This window comes from Pithys albifrons, chromosome 14 (assembly GCF_047495875.1).
Source record: "Pithys albifrons albifrons isolate INPA30051 chromosome 14, PitAlb_v1, whole genome shotgun sequence".
NCBI lineage: Eukaryota > Metazoa > Chordata > Aves > Passeriformes > Thamnophilidae > Pithys > Pithys albifrons.
Genome location: NC_092471.1, coordinates 8,347,658 through 8,370,128, shown reverse-complemented (window position 1 = coordinate 8,370,128; position 22,471 = coordinate 8,347,658). Strand labels below are relative to the sequence as shown.

General features: G+C 43.9%; 2 protein-coding genes across 2 annotated transcripts; one reads left to right on the top strand and one right to left on the bottom strand.

Moving 5' to 3' along the window:
* Positions 1-10,152: 10,152 nt before the first annotated feature.
* On the bottom strand, positions 10,153-16,925 carry AGTR2 (angiotensin II receptor type 2). Its single transcript, XM_071569310.1, has 3 exons — positions 16,693-16,925; positions 13,983-14,115; positions 10,153-12,309 (listed from the first exon to the last, which is right to left on the bottom strand). Exon 3 carries the CDS (start codon positions 12,234-12,236, stop codon positions 11,118-11,120), a length of 1,119 nt encoding a protein of 372 aa, XP_071425411.1. The 5' UTR covers positions 12,237-12,309; positions 13,983-14,115; positions 16,693-16,925; the 3' UTR covers positions 10,153-11,117.
* A 2,393-nt stretch (positions 16,926-19,318) lies between these two features.
* LOC139678702 (nyctalopin-like) lies at positions 19,319-20,605 on the top strand. The gene has a single exon (XM_071569732.1). The coding sequence runs from the start codon at positions 19,319-19,321 to the stop codon at positions 20,603-20,605; it is 1,287 nt and encodes a 428-aa protein (XP_071425833.1).
* Positions 20,606-22,471: the final 1,866 nt, after the last annotated feature.

The window sequence follows — 22,471 nt, the reverse complement described above, 5'->3', positions numbered from 1 at the left end:
TTATAAAAAACCAGCCTGGTAGCACTCTCGTGGGCTTGCACGTTCATAAGACTTTTTTAGGATTCGTATATACAAACAGTTAGTAAAACACAACATGACTGAAGGAGAGATATGCAGGAGATAAGAGTAGGCAATTATAAACATTATAAATATCCTTCTTGTCTTAAAATCTTGGAATTTCAGATATTAGGCAGACAAAGTGAAAAACTTAAGCTCCCACTAACCTGTGTGAACTGTCCTCTTCATGAGCAGAGCACGTATCCAAGAGCACATCTGGGATAGACTCAATATAGGCCAAATAACTGGGAGGCATTAAAACCAAGCTCTGAGGACTTCTGTTCCTACTAAGTTTTGACTAACTTCATTTTTTATTTGCTGCAATCTGTCTTGCTCTGAAATTTAATTATTACCCACATAGATGCCAGACTGAATTAGAGCTCCTACTGAAATATGTAAAAGGGCTGGGATTGCGACATGAAACTGCCACAAACATTTTCCAAATATAATAAATACTTCATGTAGGTATAAAGTAATCTTTATATCTATGTGGTTTGTCACCTTGAGTTCTCTAAATAGAGGTTTTTCTTGGAAGTTATGTAACTTTAAAAATTATTATTATTTTTGCTACTATTTTGCTATTCTATCTAATCTGGTAAACAACAATTTATGCCTGCAGCCAAATGCCTCAAACACAGAACAAAGCTGATTTCATCAATATGTAATCTTACATGGAATCTTACCTTATCTTCTGTTTTACCTTTTACTTCTATGCAGATTTTTTTACAAGTCTTGTACACCAGAACTCCTTTATTATTATAGTTACATAACAAATTACACTGACCTTACTGAATTCCATGCCACCAGGGCATGCACTGACAGTCCCATGCTGGCATTACCTGTGCTTTCAGAAGTTACTAAAGCACTGATGTGCATAATGAATATTTTGAGGGAAGAAGTATTTTCATGATACTGCTTGAGTAAAATGAAATTGGTACAAGTGCACAGAGACATTGATTTTGGGCCCTTCCGTTTCTGGATATTTCAAAGAAGATATTAGGGTCTAATATTTCCAAGAAGATACTTAGGGTCTAATTTGGAAAGTATTAAACTTTGAGAAAGTTCCAACTGTCAGTGACTAGCAAGAGAAATCAGGCACCAAAACACAACAAATCTAAAATTCAGTAACTTTGTTCCAGCCATCTTTTTTGACAACACTATGGCTCAGAAGGTGACAGGGAAGAGTGGTTTTTCTTCTCCCAAGGAAATTGTTTCATGTTATGTAGATGGACTCATTCCAGATGAATACAGGCATTTCTCTATAGATGCATGTATTCAAATTACCCTGCACTTTGTACAGTAGATTCCCTTTGAAAGCAAAGGTGTCACTGGAAGCCTGATTGAACACTAGAGCATGCAAGACCGGTATTTAACAAAGATACTTGCTACATGGCTTGGGGGATTATTCATGCCATCTACCTTAGTCATCCAAGTGAGATTAAGTATCCAAGAGCCCCATTTCCTTCTGCAGACAATGCATGAAAAGCCAAATATCTCTAGAAGACAACAAAGAGACCTTAGGTCAAAAACCCATCAGTTTAGACCCTCCTCCAAACATGCCAGTAGTTCCAAGCTCTCTTGAAAGTCATTGCAGAAAGAGGAGCAATACCAGCAGGCAATTCAAATTTATGACATATGAAACAAACTGCTGGGGCAACTTTTTCACCACTGAATATAAAGAAAGCCAGGGTTCCTGAGGAGCCAGTGATATCTCTGCATCCCACAGGGATTTTCTGAAGTGTCCTGACATCTGGTCTGGCACTGCCAGTTACCCTTTATGAACACTTGTTCCATTACCCTTTACCCCTCACTCAACTGTGCATTCTGTGGGGCAGTGGGGTTTTCACAAATAGGTCAGTGTAGTTACCAGAGTGGAACTGTCTTCTGAGTGCTACACTGAACTGTCAGTAACTTAAAGACTGCCAAACCTCACTCATTTTTTATAACCATCAGGGGACACACCTGTAAAACAGACACACTGAATTTTTAAAGTATGGCTAATTGAGATCTGATTTTTAATGTATAACAGTCTTCCAATTTTTTGAGTTTTGTTTGGTTGGGGTTTTTTTAAGCTCTCACAAATAGTATCACTATTGCACCAAAGTTATGTTTTTGTATCTCCCAAGCAGACAGTTTTCTACAGCAGCCCATAATTCGACACTAGGTGGCCTCTTTCTTCTTTCAGAGAAGGTCTGACATGTCATTGTATCACTTTAGGATTTACCTAAAAATAAAATCATCAAACAAATCCAAAGAACTTTGTTCAGTGCGGTTTTAGGATGAACATTACTGAACAGCTCATTGTTTCCTAACTGGAATGCATTCACCAGAGCTCAGAATACGGAACTATCTGTAACTTGGCTCGCAGCTTGAGCCATGTTTGTCCATACAACAACCTCCAAGGAAGTACCCATAGTATTTTATTCCTGAAAAAAACCCGAGAAAACCACAATGTCCCGTTATCCAACTCATAGATGCAAGAGTGTACAGCAGTGAAGAGGATGAAGATAAAATAGTTACTTTTCTCTACTTGGCTTAAATTTTCCCAGGTGAGATCCAAAATAGCCATCAGTATCACCTCCCCCTCTTTGGATGAAGTTCATACACTCCAATAGTGTGTCTTTCTGCCAAGTGGCCTGCAAAAGTAGAAAACTGTGATGAATCATGGAGTATTTAAGAGACTTTCATGGATGGTAAAAAATCTAATGGGACTGAGGTTTCTAATGCAGAGACCAGCACATAATAGTTTAATTGGAACATTTAGCTTTCTTGAAGAGACTAACAAGGAAATGAGAATTGCCTACAGCAAGAGAGCACTCTGGCAAAATGGCCTCAGGAAAGGGGTTCTTAATTTGACTTTCAGAATTTCCCAGTGACTGAAAGCACAATCACTTTGTTGCAAAATCACTGGACTTCTGCAGGATAAACTTCATGCTAAACAAATGTCTGAGAACACGTTGCAATTAGGTGAGATCATAGAAGGAAATAAACCATGTTTTGCCATGGTGTGGCTGAACAGCAACTTCCTCCATCAGTAGAAATGGGATGAATTTGTTTACAGAGCGGGTAAATGCTTCATGCCAGTCAGAGATTGAAAGCTGGAGCCTGTAGAGCCAGTAAATGAAGAGCCAGCATAAGGGTTATCTACAAAAGTTTGCTCCTTTTGTGACTTCTATGAAAAAGAAGAGTGTTTAGTGACTTCTTTTGGTCATGTACGAAGGAGAACACATGACTGTCTGTCCCTTAACCCTGTTGTGCTCCTGTAACTCTGACCACTCCTGTAGCTCCACCACTCCTTTGGAGTATTTGCCTTCTTGAACCAGGGACAAGGAGGGTTTAAGACCTCAATAAAGCTGAAGACAGACTTCCTTTATTCAGTCTCATTAATTATTGGGTCTTTAAGAGCTTGGAGACAAGAAGGGAACAAGGCCAAAGGAAATGCTCTGTATGACAGCTGTGGGTGTCAACTGCCAGCATTGCTCTACTTTATTAGGAATTCAGCTGGTCTGAACATTACTGTGTACCTGTGGTAATGGTATGACAAAAATCATAGGACAGGCACAGGTGGCATCACGAACACAACAAAGATTTATGAGAGGATCCACAGCAGGAGGGAGCCCTGGGATCAACCTCTCAATTCTTCATGTGTCTCCAGCTGCAACTAATTCAGGTCACTGGGCCTCCTGTTACCAGTGTCATAGTGCAGCAGAAAAAGTCCTCAGCACTGTCACCTGCCCTGCAACCCAAGAAAAACTCATGAACAATCCTCACTAATTTTTCAGAGGCTTTCAACAGACCCTCATGCTGAATCCACCCTGTTTGTTCCACATGAACCTCTGACATTTTTTAAATGGTGGGGGATTTTTTTATGGTATGTCTTGCTTAACACAAGTGCTGTCTTAGCAATCGACAAGTACATAACTTCCCACGCAGTTACATATGGATAAAATCTGCCTCTGCCTTCAGCGTGGAGACAGTTCTGGGTACTCTTGCAGCTGAATCAGCTACAGGATAGCCCAGTATTAACAATTTTCTGTTTTCATTACCTGTTCGTGTTCCCCATTAATCCTAGAGAGACTTACCTGCAAAGTATCAAATCTCATCATAAAAGCAGGTAGAAAAGCAGCTAGTTCTGTCACAGTTTGATTCATGTTGCACTCAGAGCTGGAGGAATAAACATTCCTGACTGATAGGTAATTTCTTTTTCGGGTGTTCCAGTGGATGGAAGAAAAATCTCTTTGCATTCCTGCAGGGGATGTAGATCAAAATAAAATCAGATGAAAGACTGCCAGATCCCAGGCTGAGAGCCAGTGATGTCCACAGGGCTTTCCCAAGTTAATACAGAACATTTAGTGTCATACCATGAAGTCTTTTTTATTTAGACTTGTCCTTGAAAACAGCTCCCTTGGGGTGTGTTATTTCCCTACTAAAAGCCCAAATATACTGAACTACAGCAGTCTATTAGCATGGATTTGAAAAAAAAAATCTTTTCACTATTAAGCATGTTGATTACATCACAAAGTCAATCTGAGTCTAAAAGTATATTCTTAAGCAGACGTTTCTTAAGCATTTTTACTGCATATTGAATTGCACATGGAGGGATCCTCTTGCAAAGAAACACAAGCACTTTGAAGAACAAATTCTGCACACTATACTTATCTGAAAGGGGACAGCTAATACAGAAAAACAAGGACATTCAGTACTTTATGATAAAAAGGGATTCATAATGCTCTCTAGCACCAGAGTTCACAACAGTAGAGATTTGTATAGAGAGACAGATTGCACTGTCCTTCTCTTGGAAGAAACCTGCTGTGATCAGTGAAGGTGTTTGCAGAGTAAGATGGTTGAACTCGAGTGTCATGAGATCTGTTTCATTACTTGTAAAACTCCTTAAAGCACTCACCAGGGCAAGTCAAAACACACAAAGTAATGCCACTCAGCATCTATGGAGAGAACTTACCTGCAAGTGAAGGCCGTAAACGTTGTATGTCACATAAACAGTATCTCTTGGAGTGCTTCATTTCCTCCAGAGACAGAGGTAGTTGCTACAAATTTCCTACCCTGTCATGGACACAGCTGCATGCTTAGCACACGCTGTATCCATAATTTTCACGTTCCTGTCATTGCGAAAGAGTTCATGTTTGGATAATGTTATAACTGTTAGTGCAGATGTTTTGCTGTGCTTTTGGAGGAGGCTGTGTGCTGTATGGCACTGCACCCTGGCTGGCAGGGCACCCTGGAGTGCCCGGGACTGGGATGGATGCAGTTCACAGCTCCCCACTGCCTGCCCCCTGGGCTCACACCAGCTACCCACAGTGCCAGCTGGCAGCAAAGCACAAAGGGGCAAGTTTAGGGCACAGACAAGTTATTTAAGAGTTCAGCTTCCAGCACAGCCAGCATGGCTACAAGTATGCACTTTCACCACAATGAGTGAACTGCAATATGTGTGGGCAGGTAACTTCAGAGCATAACCTCTGAGGTGTCCCTAGGGAAGCAGAAGGCACAGTTAAGCACCAGTTTAAACAGTAATAATAATATGCTGCTTCTGGCTCCTTATGGATATATTATATGAATGTGACATCCCTCCATTTCCCTGCATTAAGTCTCTGCAAGCTCTCCCACACATCGTTCAAGAGTAACTGTATCTCATATATCAAATACATCTCTGTCTAAATGCATTTAACGATTATACCATTTCCCTTTCTACTAAAAATGCTTCTTACATTTTTACAAGGTGACTGTGATTTCTAGAGACAGCCTTGTTCTGTATTTCATTTCGGCTCTCTGTCATGTAGACTTGGCAGCTGTGTTGCATGAGTTGCATTTGCACTGTTGTTGATTTTCTTATTTGCTGTAAAAACTACAAAACATTTGCATTTACAGTTCTAAAAGCCAAAAATCACACTGGATCCTGACTGTATTACAGGAATGGAGCGGAGCTTCATGATTTTTCATGTTTAGACTGAAGAGCTACTGGGTGCCAGCAGGGGAGGGGCATAAATTCAAATGTACCTCATGGCAGGGATATTAATGTCATGACCCTCATCCACTTCCATATCACTCTGCTCTGTCCTTGTGAAGTGCTTTGGAGATTAACAGAGTTCTATCCAGAGCTTACAGTGTCAAATTCAGACTCTGTCTCAGCTGAAGAAGTGGAAAGTAAACATTTGAAAGAGGTAATGAGAGAGGCTGGCTTGCTCCCTGTTCCAGGACTCTTCAACTCCAGGACCAAGGTCCAGAAACATTTTAGCCAGGCCTGTGCTAAACCATGCCATGTTGCCTGGTGAATTCTTGCCCCACATCAGTACCAGTGACAGATAGAGAGCAAAACCCAAAAAGCTGTCTTTGGAAGCTGAAGAAGTTACACCACTATCCATGGTCTTTGACACATGTAAGGGTTGTCATTTGAAGTAGGCGGGATTATGGCTTGGGCACAGATAGGGAATGAGGGAGGGATGGAGGTATAAATGGATGTCCTCTGGGTTATCAAGGACAGGAGCACTGTGAGGAGGTGCCTCTGGGCCATAAGACCCCTGGTTCCCATCCTTACTGTGCACAGCAGCAGGTGTGCCCTCACATAGGCCCAGCACCACACAGCCCTGTTTCTCAGCAGTGGCAAAGCTGAGGACAGCACAAGACTGCAAAGTGGTGATTACAGATATAGAAATACCAGTGTGGGAGAAGGACTGCAAACACCTTATTAGGTAAGGTAAATGCACAGGCTTGGTATCCCACACAGTTAGGCATTACTTCCCTTTAAACATATCCCCCCCACTGTTTTCAATAAACAAATCTCAATTTTATCCCTTTTTGGTTTTAATTTTTTCTTTCCCATTTTGGTTCTAATGAAACCTCTCAAACAGGAGGGAACATTGACTCTCAGCCAGGTACCTCCCTGGATGCTCTCCACAAACATGGCAATGGGCTGACCACTGTGCCCAAACCAGAGGACATGTGATGTTGAACACAACAGCCCTGGGCTCTTTCTGTGGACAGGCATATGGTAAGACAAGGCCATAGCAGACTCACAAACCCTTCCTGGCAGAGCACATGGTCCAGGGAACAAGCTCCTCTCTGTTGCACACAGCTGGATCCTGCAGCAGGCAGGCATGAGAAAGGCACAACCCAGGACCCTGGTGAATGGAGCAGCCCCTTTGCAACAAGAGCAGTCATTTTCCTTAGTTGGAAGGAGATTTGAGACAAGACCAGCAAGTCTGCCAACATGAAGGAAAGGCTGCCAGACCACCTCAATCCCCACACCTCAGGTTTCCTGCCAGGATCACTCAGTGTATCCAAAAGGCTTCATTTTCATGGGGAAATGTGAGCAGTTCACTTGCTCCACGGCACCTCCTCGCTCTTCAGCCAGGACAAGGGGACGTGTTGGGAAGGGAAGCCAAGCTGTGGCAGTTGGCTGCAGAGTGGCAAGATTATATTCCTACTCAGAATCTGGCAGGAACAGGACAAGTATGCTGAATGGGTGCCAACACAAGATTCAGGCTGTGTTGACTTCTCAAGGAGAACATGCTGTACCAAACATTTCTTACTGTATATCTTACATAAACAAAGCATTTAACTCACCACCTAGCACTAGTTCATGATGATAAATGCCTTTCTCTGCTGCATATATTGAAGTCTTGTAGTCAAGTCAGCTCAGGGACACACAGAGGATGCTCAGTTTAGACAGACTCTTTCTGTGATCATTTTAGGCTTAGGGTAAAAACTAGAGCTAAAAAAGGAAGACACAAACATGTTTTGCTGTTCAAATACATCAGACATCGAGTGACTCCTGTAGGAGACCATTCGTCTTTGGGAAAAGACCACCTGACAGGCTTAGAAGTGCTCCAGGACATTTCCCACTTGAAAGAAACCCTGCTACCACTCTCAGCTTCGACTCCAAACCCATCAGCATTTCCACAGGGTAGATCGCAATGCACCCCTTCCACAGCACAATTTCCAGTCCACTGATGTTGCACCATGGCAGGGCAAAGCCAAAACCCAGCTGTTGCTCATAAATTCATCTCTAGGCACTTTCAGAATGAGCAACACTAAGTAACCACATACACACTTCCAAAATCCCTGCCAAAACTGTGTGAATTGCTCTAGTGTCCCGAAACCAGGGTGGGTCCTGGGGGATGGCCAGGCTGGTCTGAGTAGGGCTACCAGGCTTGCTGACCCCATGAATGGGCTGCAGAGCTCCTGCCTTGGACAGAGGTCTGCATTTCCTAGGAGTGTCTCAGGGAGTACAAGGCTTGCAATGGACCAGGGTGGGAGGTGGAACTGGGCTCTGACAGAGAGGCTGCAGCACTGCACAACAATTAGAATAACTTGCAAATAGCAGCAAAATATTCTTCTGAAAGGAAAATGTAGCTTCTAAATTTGCAAGGAAAAGAAGCCTACCTAAATTTTTGTCCACATTCTTTTGCCAAAAATTCTGAAAAAAACCCAAAACATGCGGAAACTGTGAAATCCCTCCCACACATACATTTTCTGCTAAAAGTCCTCAAAAATCTCATGAGAAACTTGAGCGTGATAAATGAAATTCTTAGAGCTCAACATTAATCAGTTTGCTCTAAAAATAAAGCAAACTCCTTGGTACAGCACTTCCTCTGCTTCCATATCAGGTTCCTCTCAACAGAGTTTTTGGGATGTTTGTGTAACCACACCACTCAAATTCATGACCTATTAGAAATACAAGGCAGATCTGGTAAACAAAACTGCCACAGTGGGGTTGCTCAGTTTGTCACTCTTGCAGAATATGACCTTCAGGGTAGACTTCTTTTGAAACTGCATTTTGAAAGAAGGAATTTTCCTCCCCTTTAGGTTTTGCCACACATTCAATACTCTTTTTTAACTCAATTTCTTGGAAAGTAACACTGTGTGCAGCTGGCTCAGCCCATGCAAGTGGTTATCAATCTCTCTCCTCAGCAGACAAACATGAGTTTGTCTCACAACAGAGGGAGATGCTGCATCACTGCTCTCTCCTCAGGAAAGTTTTGTCCTTGTTTTCTCTAGCCTCTCACAGGTGTAATGCAACTGGATTTCAGATCACTGTAGTATTTCTCTATAAGCATAAGTCTGCACAAAAGGCATGATCCTTGTTAAACAATGGGGGTTTTTAGCAGGTCTAGCTTGATGTGTAGAGAATGTGCAGCCTGTACTTAGTCTCAGAACAGGTACAGCTGAAGCACAGGTACCACTGGGGTCAGATGGCGCAGATTAGCTTGTTTTGAGACTGCAGAGATGCCAATTAATGTCCCACTTGGGTTCATGGGTGACCTGTATTGCAGCAAAGGTAAAAAGCCTCCACAACCTCTTATTACCCCTCTGAGCCTGTTGCTTTGAATACCTGGTAATTTTCTTGGTGTGCTGGTTTGTTTTGCTGTAGCACAACTGTGTTGCTGTCCTCATTGCTTAGCAATTAGTAGTTTGTCCTTCCAGAAATATCCAATGTCCCACACGCTATTAGCTCCTTGGAATATTTTCAACAAAAACATTCCAGGGAGCTGCACTAGCAGGTCTTCCACTTTCTGGGACAAGCATCTCTCCATCCACATACCCTACACAGAACCGCAGACCAGAACAGGGAGAAAGGGTTATTTGTAGTCAGGCATGTCTTGCCAAATTCTGCACAAAGTTTTCATCTCGCATCACTCTGAGACTGGCACATTTCTTGTATAATCCAGTGAAGAAACTTAGCCCTACCCTACCAGTGAAAGAAGGCTCCTGCACCAGTTTCGCATGGCTTCCAGGCAGCAGCCAGCAGTGGCACTTCCAGGGAAGCCAGAGTCCTGGTTACCCCAAGCAGAAGGTATAATTTCTGACCCATGGACCCAAAAGTGCTAATGGAAGCCTCAATAGTAACTCAACAAAAACAATTCCCTGAAGATAATGATCTCTTGGTCATGAAGCCTGGGGACAATCTTCAGGAAACAGCAAGGTGCTAACAGATCCCTCTTTTAGATTGAGCTTATGAAAGTTTACCCTTTCTGAAGGGTCCAAGAGGACCAGTATCTCTACAGCAAAAGAAAATTTCAAATAAACATCAAAAGCAACCTCAAAATAGAATCAGTATTTCCCAAACACTTTTTTCCCCTCCCACTCTTTCTTTTAGTTACAAATGAGTAAACTCCCATACTAAGACATGGATAAGGATTAGGAGTCACACCATGGTTTTACTCCTGGATGTCAAGACAGAGTCACTCAGCCTTTCAGTACAGAGCACCCCAAAAATTGTAGCAGTAATTGACATTTTAAATGTAAAACGTTCAGACAATCAGCAAGTCCTTTCCCCAAAAGCTGCTGGACAGTGCCTGGGGCTCAGTGTGCCCATGTAGCAGTGGGACATTGCACGCTCAATTTCTGCAGCATCACTGTTACAAGTGACCACACTGAATCAAAGGACCATCTGGCTATGGACATGTTACCTGCTGTTAGAAAGGTAGAAAAACATGCATGTGGTTGTATTTTTTCTCAGGAACACTCTCCTTCCTCCAGAAGCTGACAGAGCCATGTCTCCACATATTTTCAGGATCACAAGCTGAAGCAAACAGGAGGTGTATTTGATGCATTTTACATACATCATCTCTAGACATATATTTAAAAGAAATATACAAAATATGTTAAAATATTATCTTACTCACAGGTACAGAATTATCTGCACTTCTTTATTTACACATTCTCTAGTGAGAATCAATTTTAGAAAATCAGCTTAGAGTATAATACTCAGCACCTACGCAACTGTAGCTGTCCTGCAACGGTCCTTTGGTATATTTAGTCTTTTTGTGTCACACTTAACACTTGCCTGTTCCCAGTCATGCAAAAAGCTGATATTTAAAATGCCACCAATATATTTATTTGCCTGAACCTCCCCTCTACGTAAAAGTTGAGTGCTCATTGCAGATAGAAAAGACAACTAAATCCTTGTGTTATGATAAAAACAGATTCTCCTTCAAACAGCTGGTGAATGAATGGGCACAAAACAAAGAAAAGAGGAGAGAGGAATGTCACCACTGCAGGGACAGCCAGCTGCACTGACATTGTCCCACATCATGCCCCGGTGCCTATAGGAATGACTCGGGTTCCCCTTTCCTGCCCATGGGGGTCTCAGCATCTCTGAAGCAGCTGCCCTTCCTCAAAGAGGAGCTTTCTTGATGGCTGTTGAACTGATAAACTCGTCTCTTAAACAAGTGATGGAGCTTCTCCTGGAACTGGTTCCCAATGAAGCAGTACAGCAAAGGGTTGATGCAGCTGTTGGCAAATGCCATGCAGATGCCAAATGGCAGCGCTGTGTCAATGATCCCTATCACATCACAGCTGTTAATGATGTTCATACGAGCCAAGGCGTCCAAAAAAGTTAAAATATGGAATGGGAGCCAGGAAATTAAGAAAGCCATAACAACAGCAGCCACTAGCTTTAGGACTTTGTCCCTCTTCTGTTTGCTTTTCCCAAACTCTTGTGCTTTAAGCAAGTGCCTCCTGATCCAGATGTAGCACGTGGTGATCACGGTCAAGGGGATGAAGAAGCCAAGGGCATTTTTCAGGAAGGCTGTTGCCACAGACCATTTTGCATAATTCTCGTAAGGAAAGGCCATAATGCAAGCCTTGACCCCCAAGCTTTCAATGTAGTAAGTGTCTCGGAAATAAAAGGTCGGGAGGGAGGACAAACAGGCAAGGCCCCACACAACCAATGCTACAAAATAAGCTTGTTGTAGAGTTCTCCTTTGGGAGTGAATAGGATGAACAATGGCATGGTACCGGTCCACACTCATGCATGTAATGAAAAAAATACTTGCAAACATGTTCAAGCACAGGACAGAACTGGAGATCTTGCACATGAAAGACCCAAAGAGCCAGTTGTATCCCTGGGCATAGTAGGTGGCCCAGAAGGGAAGGGTGGCAAGGCACAGCAGATCTGCCATGGCCAGGTTGAAAATGTAGATATTAGCAACTGTTCTGGGGCCAGCATGGCGACAAAGCACCCCAACCACCACACTGTTGCCAACCAATCCCAAAACAAAAACCACAGAGAAGAGTGCTGGAATTAGTGAAAACTGATAATCTGATGAGGTAAGAGGGCAGGGAGGGGGTGAGTGCAGCACAGCTGATGAATTCGTCAAGGCTGTAGAGAGGACTTGAAGACTTTCTCTGGTGGTGACAGCCAGGGAGTAGTTGCTTTGCATGCTGGTGCTGGTGGAAAGAGAGGTTCTGCAGGAAATTCATGTGCTAGCAGCACTTTTCTATCATATCTCTCACCTGCAGATCAGAAACCATGTGTTAGACATGCACAGCTGTCTTAGCTCTAAAATCACACAATCATGATAAAATAAAAAACATTTGAAGTTATGTCAGGAAGGTAAGTGCTGAAATAAACCCTGCTGAACTCCTTACCTCCATCCCACTGACAGGACACAATTAGCCCTAGGGAGGTCACAGCACTTCTTAATTAGCCTGGCAGAGAAGGGAGCAGCTGGGTTTTATCTGTGATTACAGATGGTGCTTTCTGCGGACAGCAGAGCAGAAGGATTATGGACTCAGGAGCTAGAGACACTTCGGGAACTTCTGTGACCCAAAGGGTGCACTGAAGCTCCTTGTGATCCTTTGCTCAGCTTTCTCATGCTCTTTCCAGCACTCTGAGCAGTTAACATAATGTAGAAAGGCAGCAGTCACCAGTGGAGATCAGATACTTCACACCTGAGGGTCTCCTGGGACTTCACAGGTATGAAAGCAGCCTTTTAACTAGGCTATTAGGAAAGCAAGATGTGATTTTTTGGTTGTTTTTTTTTTTTTTTTTTTAATTCACAGGCCTGGATATAAAGACACTGAAGTGTCTGCAAAATATCATTCACTGTCAGTGTCTTCTCAAAGCAAATCTCCATCTCAAGCCCCCACAACAGCTTTAATCAGAACAGTAAAAGAAATGTAGACACAAGCAATAAACTCAGTTCTTGCAGGCATTGGATTTAACAGTAGTATGTACCATTCATTTAGAAAGATCAGGACTGGGTTTCAGTAGGGAAAAATGTAGCTACAAAATAGCTAAAATAGGAGAGTTAATTGATAGGTCTGCCTTTGTTCCAGTCCAACAGCTTGTGCCTGCACTCTGGGCAGGGCGTTTTTCAAACTTCATGACTCTATAAGCAAATAAAGAAGATATCATACCTAAATATTTGATTTTACATCATAGAAAGAGATAATTCCTTTTTAATTAAGTCTTTGTGGAAGCAGTCAGGTATTTAAGAATTCTCAAGCAGCTCTAAAAACAACAGAAATTCTGACCAAGACAACAGAGTTGGGTAACAATCTTCCATTTAACAGAAAGTAGCTGATAATTTCGAACATATTTTTCTGTATTAATAGTTTAGTGTACAGAAACTTATCATTTGCACAATGCAAAATATGCTGTATGCTACTTTGGATATACTGACAAAAATTTAGTTTTAAATGTTTTGTCTCAACAATGAAAATTCAGTAGGGGAATTTCTGCAGAGTGGCAGTACTTAAAGTCACAAACAGTGGTTCACAAGCCCATGGTCTGTAATCAAACAGGTCCTAAACCCTATGAAAGCTTTTTGTTTGGGAACACAAATATTCAGGAGAGGGTCTGGAGTCCCATTTCACCCTTAACTCTTATGTCCTAAACAGCCTCAATTTAACCTACAGAAGCTGAAATCTCAGAACTAGTCACAGAGAATTAAATCTCTCACTCCTAGTAGAGGACCCCATTATAATCAGTTGTAGTTACATTACTGAGAACAAGGTTGCATTGATGAACATACTCCCCCCTCTGCAAATGAACAACTGGTGCCTTAGAATCTGCTCCTAAGCTGCTCCTTCCTACTGTTACTTCACATATACAATGAGATACTCTAACACAAATTGAATCAAATCAATAGAAATTATGTTCTAACAGCAGACAGAAAACATACCTCTCAGACCTCACATTCATCTGGATGTAGCTCTAGAATTCCGTGCTCCTTTTTCCCGTTTTCCTTCCAGCGAGTATCGCCACCAGCAATCTGCTCTCTCATATCTTCCGTTTCCCCACTGGGATACTTTAACCTACATAACTCAAGAACTGAAATATGAATGCCTGCCAGCTTCTTTTCCTTTTGGAAGCAAAACAGTTTGAGAACCCCCCTTTCCAAGGCCACGTGAGTGCATGCAGTAAATCGGGAGAGAGGAACAAGACAGCCAAAAAAAAAAAAAGAAAGAAAGAAATAAAGCAAGAAAGAACAAGGAAATTGAAATAAAATCCCTGCAGTTTTCTACTGCAGCTCTTGGGTCAGGGGGTACGCCCACATGCAACCCCTTTCTGCCCTCCATGTGCACATGCAACACGTGGGAGCCTCCATGCAAGGATTCGTGCATCTCTGAGGGCAGGGGGATTCCCATGCACTCCATGGACTTCCAGGACTTGCTAACACACTTGAGAGTGAAATAGGCTGTTAGTCCTGGCAGAGCTGTGTAAAATGTAAACACACAGAGAGAGAAAGCAGAGGAACACTACAGCATTGCCTGTGTAAGGGGACTGATCCCATCTCCCAGTTAGGATGGGAAAGCCACTGCCCAATTCCTTGCCAAGATACGCACACTGGTGGAACTGAGGAGGGCAGCAGGACAAATCTATGTGACAGAGGGTAGGGTTGGCTCTGAGGCTGCACTGGGGTAGCACACGACCAAAGCAAGCAGATTAGCAAGGCAGTGTGCTCATGCCAACTCCCATTCACAGTTTTCACATCTGCTCCTTCCTTGTATCACACGTTCTGCCTGGCCCCAGCTTCCTACTAGCATTTTCAAAGGGAAAACTTTGGTCAGTGTTTCATTTTCCCCTCCATGATATCATGTGGAGGCACTGAGCAGATCCAGGAAAAGTCCTGCTTTTTCACTTCACATCAGTACAGCAGTGAAGACAAGGGTCACCCTGGCATGATCCATCGAGTATGCGGTCAGAGAGCTTTGGCTCCATTGAATGAACCTTCTATGCTGAAAGAAGTCAGGTTTTGAAGCAGTTCAGTACCTAGTGTGAGACAGAGGCAGTTTGGAGGGAAGAGGGATGCTCTTTCCATCTCCAGTATGCAGAAAACTTTTCCAAAGCATTTTATGAGATGTTTGTGTCCAGCCCATAGTGCTGCCAAGACTGAGATGATCCTCCATGACATTGTTTGTTCAAATAATTGGCCGTAAGCATTTTACAAGTTACTAAAAGTAGTAAAGAAAATAAGCATGTAAGTGATTTTGAAAACAAGCTGCACCCTTTGCTATTAAAGGCAGGGAGTGCACATGTACCCTGGCACCATTGCCCACTCTCGGGAGTGCTGCAGCATGCCTGGTCCTGCTGAAGACAGTATGCCTGGTCAAAACTTCATTCCCAAATGCTGCACAGCTCCAAACCGTGGCCTCAGACACAGATAAGCCACCAGACACCAGCACTTGCCCACAACAGGCACAGAGCCTAAATGCTGTTGATACTGTTGTGTCCCAAACACAGCATTCCAGCAACTGAGACTTGCTCAGGTGGATTGCAACAGGAACCCACAGTCAGCTTTCATAAAAGACAAATTTTTATCACAGGTAATTTTCCCCTGCTCATTTCCCCCAAACCAGCTGCTGTAATGAGCAGCAGAAGCCAAAACACTGATGCCCACAGCTTGTAGGAGAGAGATCCCTCTAACTTCTGCTTTATTAGTATTAATATATCTGTATATAGTCTGGCATTTAAAGGATGTGGGAGCATGCTTCACATTTATTTTTAGGGTCTCAAAGTGATATTTACAAAGAGTTACAACTCCATGGCCAGTCTTATAGAGCTACAGAGTAGGCAGGGAGTCTCTTTCCAGAGATATTTTAAAAATAAAAATCTTCCTTCCTTTGCTGTTTTGAACTATACTCACTACAAACAGCTTTCCCACTTTTATCAGAAATTTCTCTTGTGTTCCAGAAATGCTGAGATACACATGAAAGAGTTCACCAGATAGATATAGCTTTGGCAGTCAGAATATTTCTGACACTTGGGTATTCCACTTTATTTAATCAATCTTTTAACCAACAAAGCTATTAAGTGATTCTGCTCACTCAATCTTTGCCAAACAGAGAGTTTAAAGAAAACAAACCTTGCTCCTTTAACCCATTAGACCAGCAAGACCATCCCAAAGTAGACGCTTGGACTGCTTGTATCAAACATCAATCTTCTAAAGAGAATACAACTCCTTAAAATCTACAGTATTAGGCAAGGCTCTTGACATCAGCTACCAACAATTTCTGAAGTGGGTGTGCTGGGCTATAAATCCCAGATGTCAGATAAATCAGTGACTGAAAAAAAGACAAAAACACAACTATGGTCATGCAGTGGGTGGAATACATTTTAACAGAAAGCCACAGTGGTTCAGCTTTTCCATTAAAGCTGGAATAACGAGCCACCACAGTCCAAACACGTGATGCACTCCAGAAAACTCTCCAAGCAGATGGAGTGAGACAACCAAAATCCCTGCACATGGAGCACAGAGAGCTGAGCATGAACAAGACAATCCAAGAGCAGGATGCTCAAAACTGAATGGACCAGAGTGGAGTGTGTTTGTTAAAAAGATAGCTAGAGAAAAAAAAACATGTGCCTGTTCTTCTCAAAGACCATGTCCTTACCTTGTCTCTGCAGCATCTTGACTTGGCAATGACTGCAGTGGAAATGCTCAGGGGCTGCACCTGGACAGGCAATACTGAGGCTTCTTGCAGAAGAACTGGGCACTGCAGCACACACAGGATGATCCTGTGGCCACCATCTTGGATCAGTTCAACCCCCAGCAAAGGTTTAGTTCTCCAGTATTGAGCAATGCCTTGCTTCCACCCCAAGAGCAGCTGCAACCAGAGCTGCCATTAGTAAGCGTGGTCCAAGCAGCAGCCACAGCCAAAATGCTGGCAAGGCAGCTGCCACCACCCCGTGCATTGCGGAATCTTTACAGGGAACAACTGCAATTGCCAAACCTGTGACAAGGTGTAAAACTCTGGTCACTTTAATACTTATGGGCTTCCTTGGCCCTACAGGCTCTGAAGCAAGGAAGTGTTCTGGAGCTCTGTGGTCCTGTTCCACCACAAAGTTTTAGTCCAGTTAAGGAACATCTGGCAACAATGAGCTCCAAGTGCTGCATGCTTTTGGTCTCTGAAAATTTCCATTATGAAATCAAGGAGAGTTAGAGAAAACTCTAGGCTTAAAAAAGGGCTATAACAAAGCAACACTCCTGGAATTGCAACCAGAAATAAAATCTGTGTAGAATAAAAATTACACCAGAGCAAGAGAACCACCTTCTTCAGCCAGAGCTACCAAACTTCAGCTAAAGGCAAAACCATTCCTAGCACAGAGAGAACACTTATCCTGCACAGAGACCAGCAGAAACCTGTCTCCTTCACAGGGTTGCACTGGCAAAGTCATAGAGCAATGGATATTCACAGCTGTGCTGCAGCAGGAGGTAAGAGAAGCCATGAAGATCCCAGCAGTGGGACACCCCCCCAAAGTTATGGCCTTGAAGGAGCAGTCCCAGCTGAGCTAGGAATACAGAAAACAAAGATTCACCCATCAAAAGTTTTGGCATAACCCCAGATGTGAGCAGCTGGATGGGGCAAGCAACATACATTTCCACCTTCCTCTGGGGGTCCCAGGACAAGCCCCTTGGCACAGTGCTGTCACTGCTGCTCTTGGTGAAAACCAGCTTTTGGCCTCCAATAACACTGCATCAAAGCCTATCTGACTAAATGAATGATGTTGTTTACAGCTGGAAGATCATCTCCATTACACAACACGACCATCCCAGCCAAACTTCCAGGGAGAAGCTGTTCTTCAGGGGGTTGTTGTTTGAAAAAATGAAGAAGAAAACAGAACTAGCTGAAGCCAACAGAGCTGATTTAGCAGCACAGGAAACCTAATCTGCTTCTGTTGAGAAAACAACAGAGCTGCAAATTTGTCCAGCTCACACTTACCATTGGTTATACTATATATTCAGGATTCTAGCCACTGTCTGAACAGAGCTGGCAGAGCAGAGGAGGGAAAGGAAACCCAAATTTGTAAAATATGAAAAAAAGAAAAAAGCTGAGCTAAGAAATTAAGAGCAGGGAAACACACTGGAAGGCAGCAGGCTGACAGAAGGTGCTTTAAACACATCAAAACCAGGAGAACTCCAGCGGAGAGAAGTTGGAAAAAAAAAAGAGTGACAACGAACAAGAGCAGCAACTGTGTCATTGGCTGCCCTGCTGACACATCAGCTGCAAGCCCTTGGTCTAGTCCTCTTGGCATCGTAAGCAAAATGATCAGGCTGCAGACTGCTGATTCCTGGCTTCTTGGTGCATCAATCAGCCCCTCAACTGCACTTTTCCTTTGCACTGCAGATACAGGATAAAAAACAGGATGGGGTCAAGGGCACAGGTTTTTAGGGACCCAAGCCCTGCTCCAACTGCTCAGTGGCATCTTCAGACCTGCTGAAGAAAGGCAGTGCCCTGGGATGATGCCCTCTGTGTTTCAACCTTGGGCATCATCCTTTACCACTCAGAGATGGCTCAGGGCTTTACAAGCGAAGAGGCTCTGCCAGGACACAGCACTCCCCTGCACATTCTCAGCTGGCAGGGAGTTGTGAGGTTTACACAGCTCCTGACAGTCTCCCATTTTACTGCAGAGGAGTCACAGCCATTGCCAAGGCTGCGCTTAGGGTTTGGTGACAACTCCACTTCCCTGGGCCTAAGCCCAAGATATCTGTCAGTGTGTGCAGCCCTGGCAGAGTGAGACCTCTCATCCCACACCTGAATGGCAGAGCTAACTCGGCTGCCTCTGCTGAAGGTCCAAGTGGAGAAAAGTACAAAAATTGCCCCCAAAACAGAGTTCTTTGCACAAACTGCCAAGCAGATTCTGAGAATGGTGATAAACCTCGAGCAGGAGCCTTGCCCAGACAGATCCCAAGGCAAGTTTGTGACCTGCTGCTGTTTGCAAAGGATAGGAGTTGGGAAAAAACCCACTGTCAGAGCATGATGCTGGGCTGAGAAATCTCCCCACCTCTCAGAAATGCTTTTCATAGCAGGGCAGCACTTAATCAGCTTTCATGTGCCTAAACACTTAATCCCCACTGGTCTGCAGCAGGAAGAACCAGCTGATTTATTTCTCTGTGCACAGTTCAACCGACCCTGCAATGCCTGTGGTTCACCTGCCCAAAAGGTACACGCTCTTTTTCTTGCCTCCTTCTCTACTATCCATCAGGTATTAGATGCAGTGGCTGATGTGTGGCTGGTCATGTTCTTTCTTGTTATATTTATATTTACTTGTGCTGCAAAGGCTGGGCTGGGTCTGAATATCTCTGATTCATGCCCAAGCATGTGCAAGTGTACACCTGAAGACACTATTCTCTGTAACAGAGCTGGACTGAAAGCCCTCCCTGGAGAAATAGCAGCATCCACCATCTCTCTAAACCTCTCTAATAATTATTTGCGGATTCTCACCACCAACATGTTCAGAAACCTGACTTTCCTTCACAGCCTCTGGCTAGATGGGAACAATCTGACTTTTCTGACCCCAGGAACCTTTCATGATCTCAACAAGCTGCGAGAGCTGCACCTCAGCAGGAACTCACGCCTCACCTATCTGCATGCAAACACTTTCAGAGGACTATTAAACCTCATCAGCCTGGATTTGTCCCATTGCAATATCTTTGAAATCCATCCACTTCTATTTTCACACTTGCCCTCTTTAGAAAGGCTCAATTTAGCCTCCAATAACATGAGGTATGTCCCACAAGCCTTTAAGAACCTCTCCAGTCTCACCAGGCTGTCCCTGGAGGGCAATCACATAGAAGCCATCGGCAGAGATTCCTTGAAGGACCTGGAAACCCTGTATGATCTGAATCTCAGGAAGAATCGGATATGGATCATTCAAAATGGCGCTTTCACAAAGCTCCTCAGATTGGGCATGTTAAATTTAGGACACAACTTCATCACTGATTTGCCTAATCAGCTTTTTGATGGGTTGATCCAGCTCAAGACCATGCACCTTGAAGCCAACAAAATCACTGCTGTCAACTGCACCTTCAGACATCTGCTCAACTTGAGAAACTTGTACCTGAACAACAACCAGATATCCTCGATTTCAGACTCTGCTTTTTCATACTTAAACAAGCTGCACTTTGTTCACCTAAGCAAAAACAACCTCAGCTCCCTCCCCATCCGCTTGTTTGCTGAACTGACAAAACTGAAGTATGTGTTTTTATCCCACAACCCATGGAAGTGCGACTGCAGGATGCTCTGGTTCTGGCGGTGGACAGCGACACGCCGCGCTGTGATCGAAGGGCTGGACTGTGCCTTCCTGGGCCCTCACAACACAACAGCGCTCGATGACCCCCACCCAGGGGACCTGATGGACTGCACAGTGCCCCTTGACCTGTCAAGTGAAGACAAGTGCAGCCTGGCTGGTACCAGTGAGGCTCACGGGCCCCCTACTCTCCCCAGCAAGGTCATCCTGCTGGCACTTGTCTGGCACACATGGTACAGTGTGAGGAGATGGGACACCTTGGTAGCCATATTTTAATGGTGTTTACATTATAAATTGGAGGCTACTTATTTATTTTCCTGCTATTTTATTTGTGAGCAATGGTTTTCATTACAGATGGATTTTCTATGGAAATAAAGGGATTTTATTATACAGGAACAAATGCTTTCACTCATGGGCAATGCTCAGATCTGAAATGCTAACACCAAAATTGAATGTAAATGCTCACATTGGCAATTTCAGGGCTGGGGCTTGTGCTGGTGACCTGAGGCTCCCCTCTGACCTCTCTGTTTCCCAACTGCCCACTGCCATGTGTGATCTCTCCGTGAGGGGCTGCTTTCCTGTGCTCAGCACATATTGGAGATATTGTGAGTACTGCTAAAGTAGGAGTAAATTGCACATATTCCAGCACATCTGGAGTCCCTAGAAAAGGCCCAGTCCACCAGCATCCATGTGAACCTTCACACCATCATCTCTGTGGTACCTTCCCACACAAGGAACTTTGCTGTTAGAGGATAAGACAGCATTGGAGGACTGGGCTAAAATGTCATCAGATAAAACATTTTAACACTCAGCTGCTCCTTGCAGCACTGACTCAGCTAACACAGCTCTGCACTTACTCCTGCAAAGAGGTAGTTTGTCTCGGGATGGTCTTTAGAAGTTGTGTCTCCCTGGAGGTCGTCAGTGAGCTCTGTCACAGCATCACACCGGTGACATACCCCAATCTGCCTCCCTCCAGCTGCTGCCAGAAACTGACAGGTCATTATGATGCCTCCATCACAGTGGGGTTCACCTTTCTTTCCTCCCTGACAGAGATCAGCCTTCTCTATCCTCCCAAAGGGAATTTTCCATTTCTGCAGGTATATTAAAAACACTTGCCCACTGATGCAGTCACATCCAGAAATATTAAATGCTTTTGCTTTTGCTAGATTGTGACTTGCAACTTGTTCCTGTACAGATAGAACATCTTGCTGGGCTAAACCCGCATCTGACACAGATCCCCTGGCAGGAGGAAACCCCTCTGCTCTTGAGGAAGCACCACTTTCCATTGCCAGGTCACAGAAACAGCCCCACAATCTCCAAAACCAGCAGCACCATTTGTCAGTGCTCAACCAAGGAATGCTAATAACAATGGTGATGGCAAATCCCATCCTTCAGGCACCAGGCACAGTCAACAGCAGACCTGGATTTCCTGCAGAGACTAAATTGCACCACAGGTGGAGTAAGTCTGCCATGGAGACAAGCCCTGCAGAACTAGCATGGTCTCCCTCAGGCTTTGGATGCCAGCACACAGAAGACACAACCTGCACAGGCAGCATTTGTGCTACACAGTGTCTCTTTGATTTCCTCTTTTGGGAGACTTCAGGAATTGAGTAATTCCTAAAGCTGGAGCAAGCAGAGTCCTCGCCAGCCACGGCTGCCTTCCGTGCTCTGACCTCACCCTCAGCCATGTTGGCTGGTGGCAGCACAGCCAGGTCAGAGAAACTTTGCTCTTTACAGCTCTTTGGCTTTTTCCTCTGAGATGTTTTCTCAGAGAAATTTCTTGCCTATGATTATTTCTCACCTTACTTTTAAAAACAAGAACACCTAGGTAACATTTTCAGCAATTATCACTGTATAAACACTTGCCATAAAACATGCCCAATGTTTACTGAGTGCTCACAGAAGGCAGCAACAGAACATGTGGCAGACACACCACATTGTTGCAGTCCTTAGAGGAATTATTCCAAACTGACTAGAGGTAAGAGAAATAAACCTTTGTTTAGGTCTAAAAACACACAAACCAGCACATTCTGACATGGGAAACCTGTCCTGGAGTGCAGACTAAAGCCAATCTTTGCTGTTGCAGTAGCAAAGGGACAAACTGGGGCTGAACAACAAAACCACACACACTGTACCCTCCTC

Coding starts and splice junctions, on each gene's coding strand:
- AGTR2 (XM_071569310.1), bottom strand. CDS start 12,236: ATGCAAAGCAACTACTCCCTGGCTGTCACCACCAGAGAAAGTCTTCAA.
- LOC139678702 (XM_071569732.1), top strand. CDS start 19,319: ATGTTCTTTCTTGTTATATTTATATTTACTTGTGCTGCAAAGGCTGGG.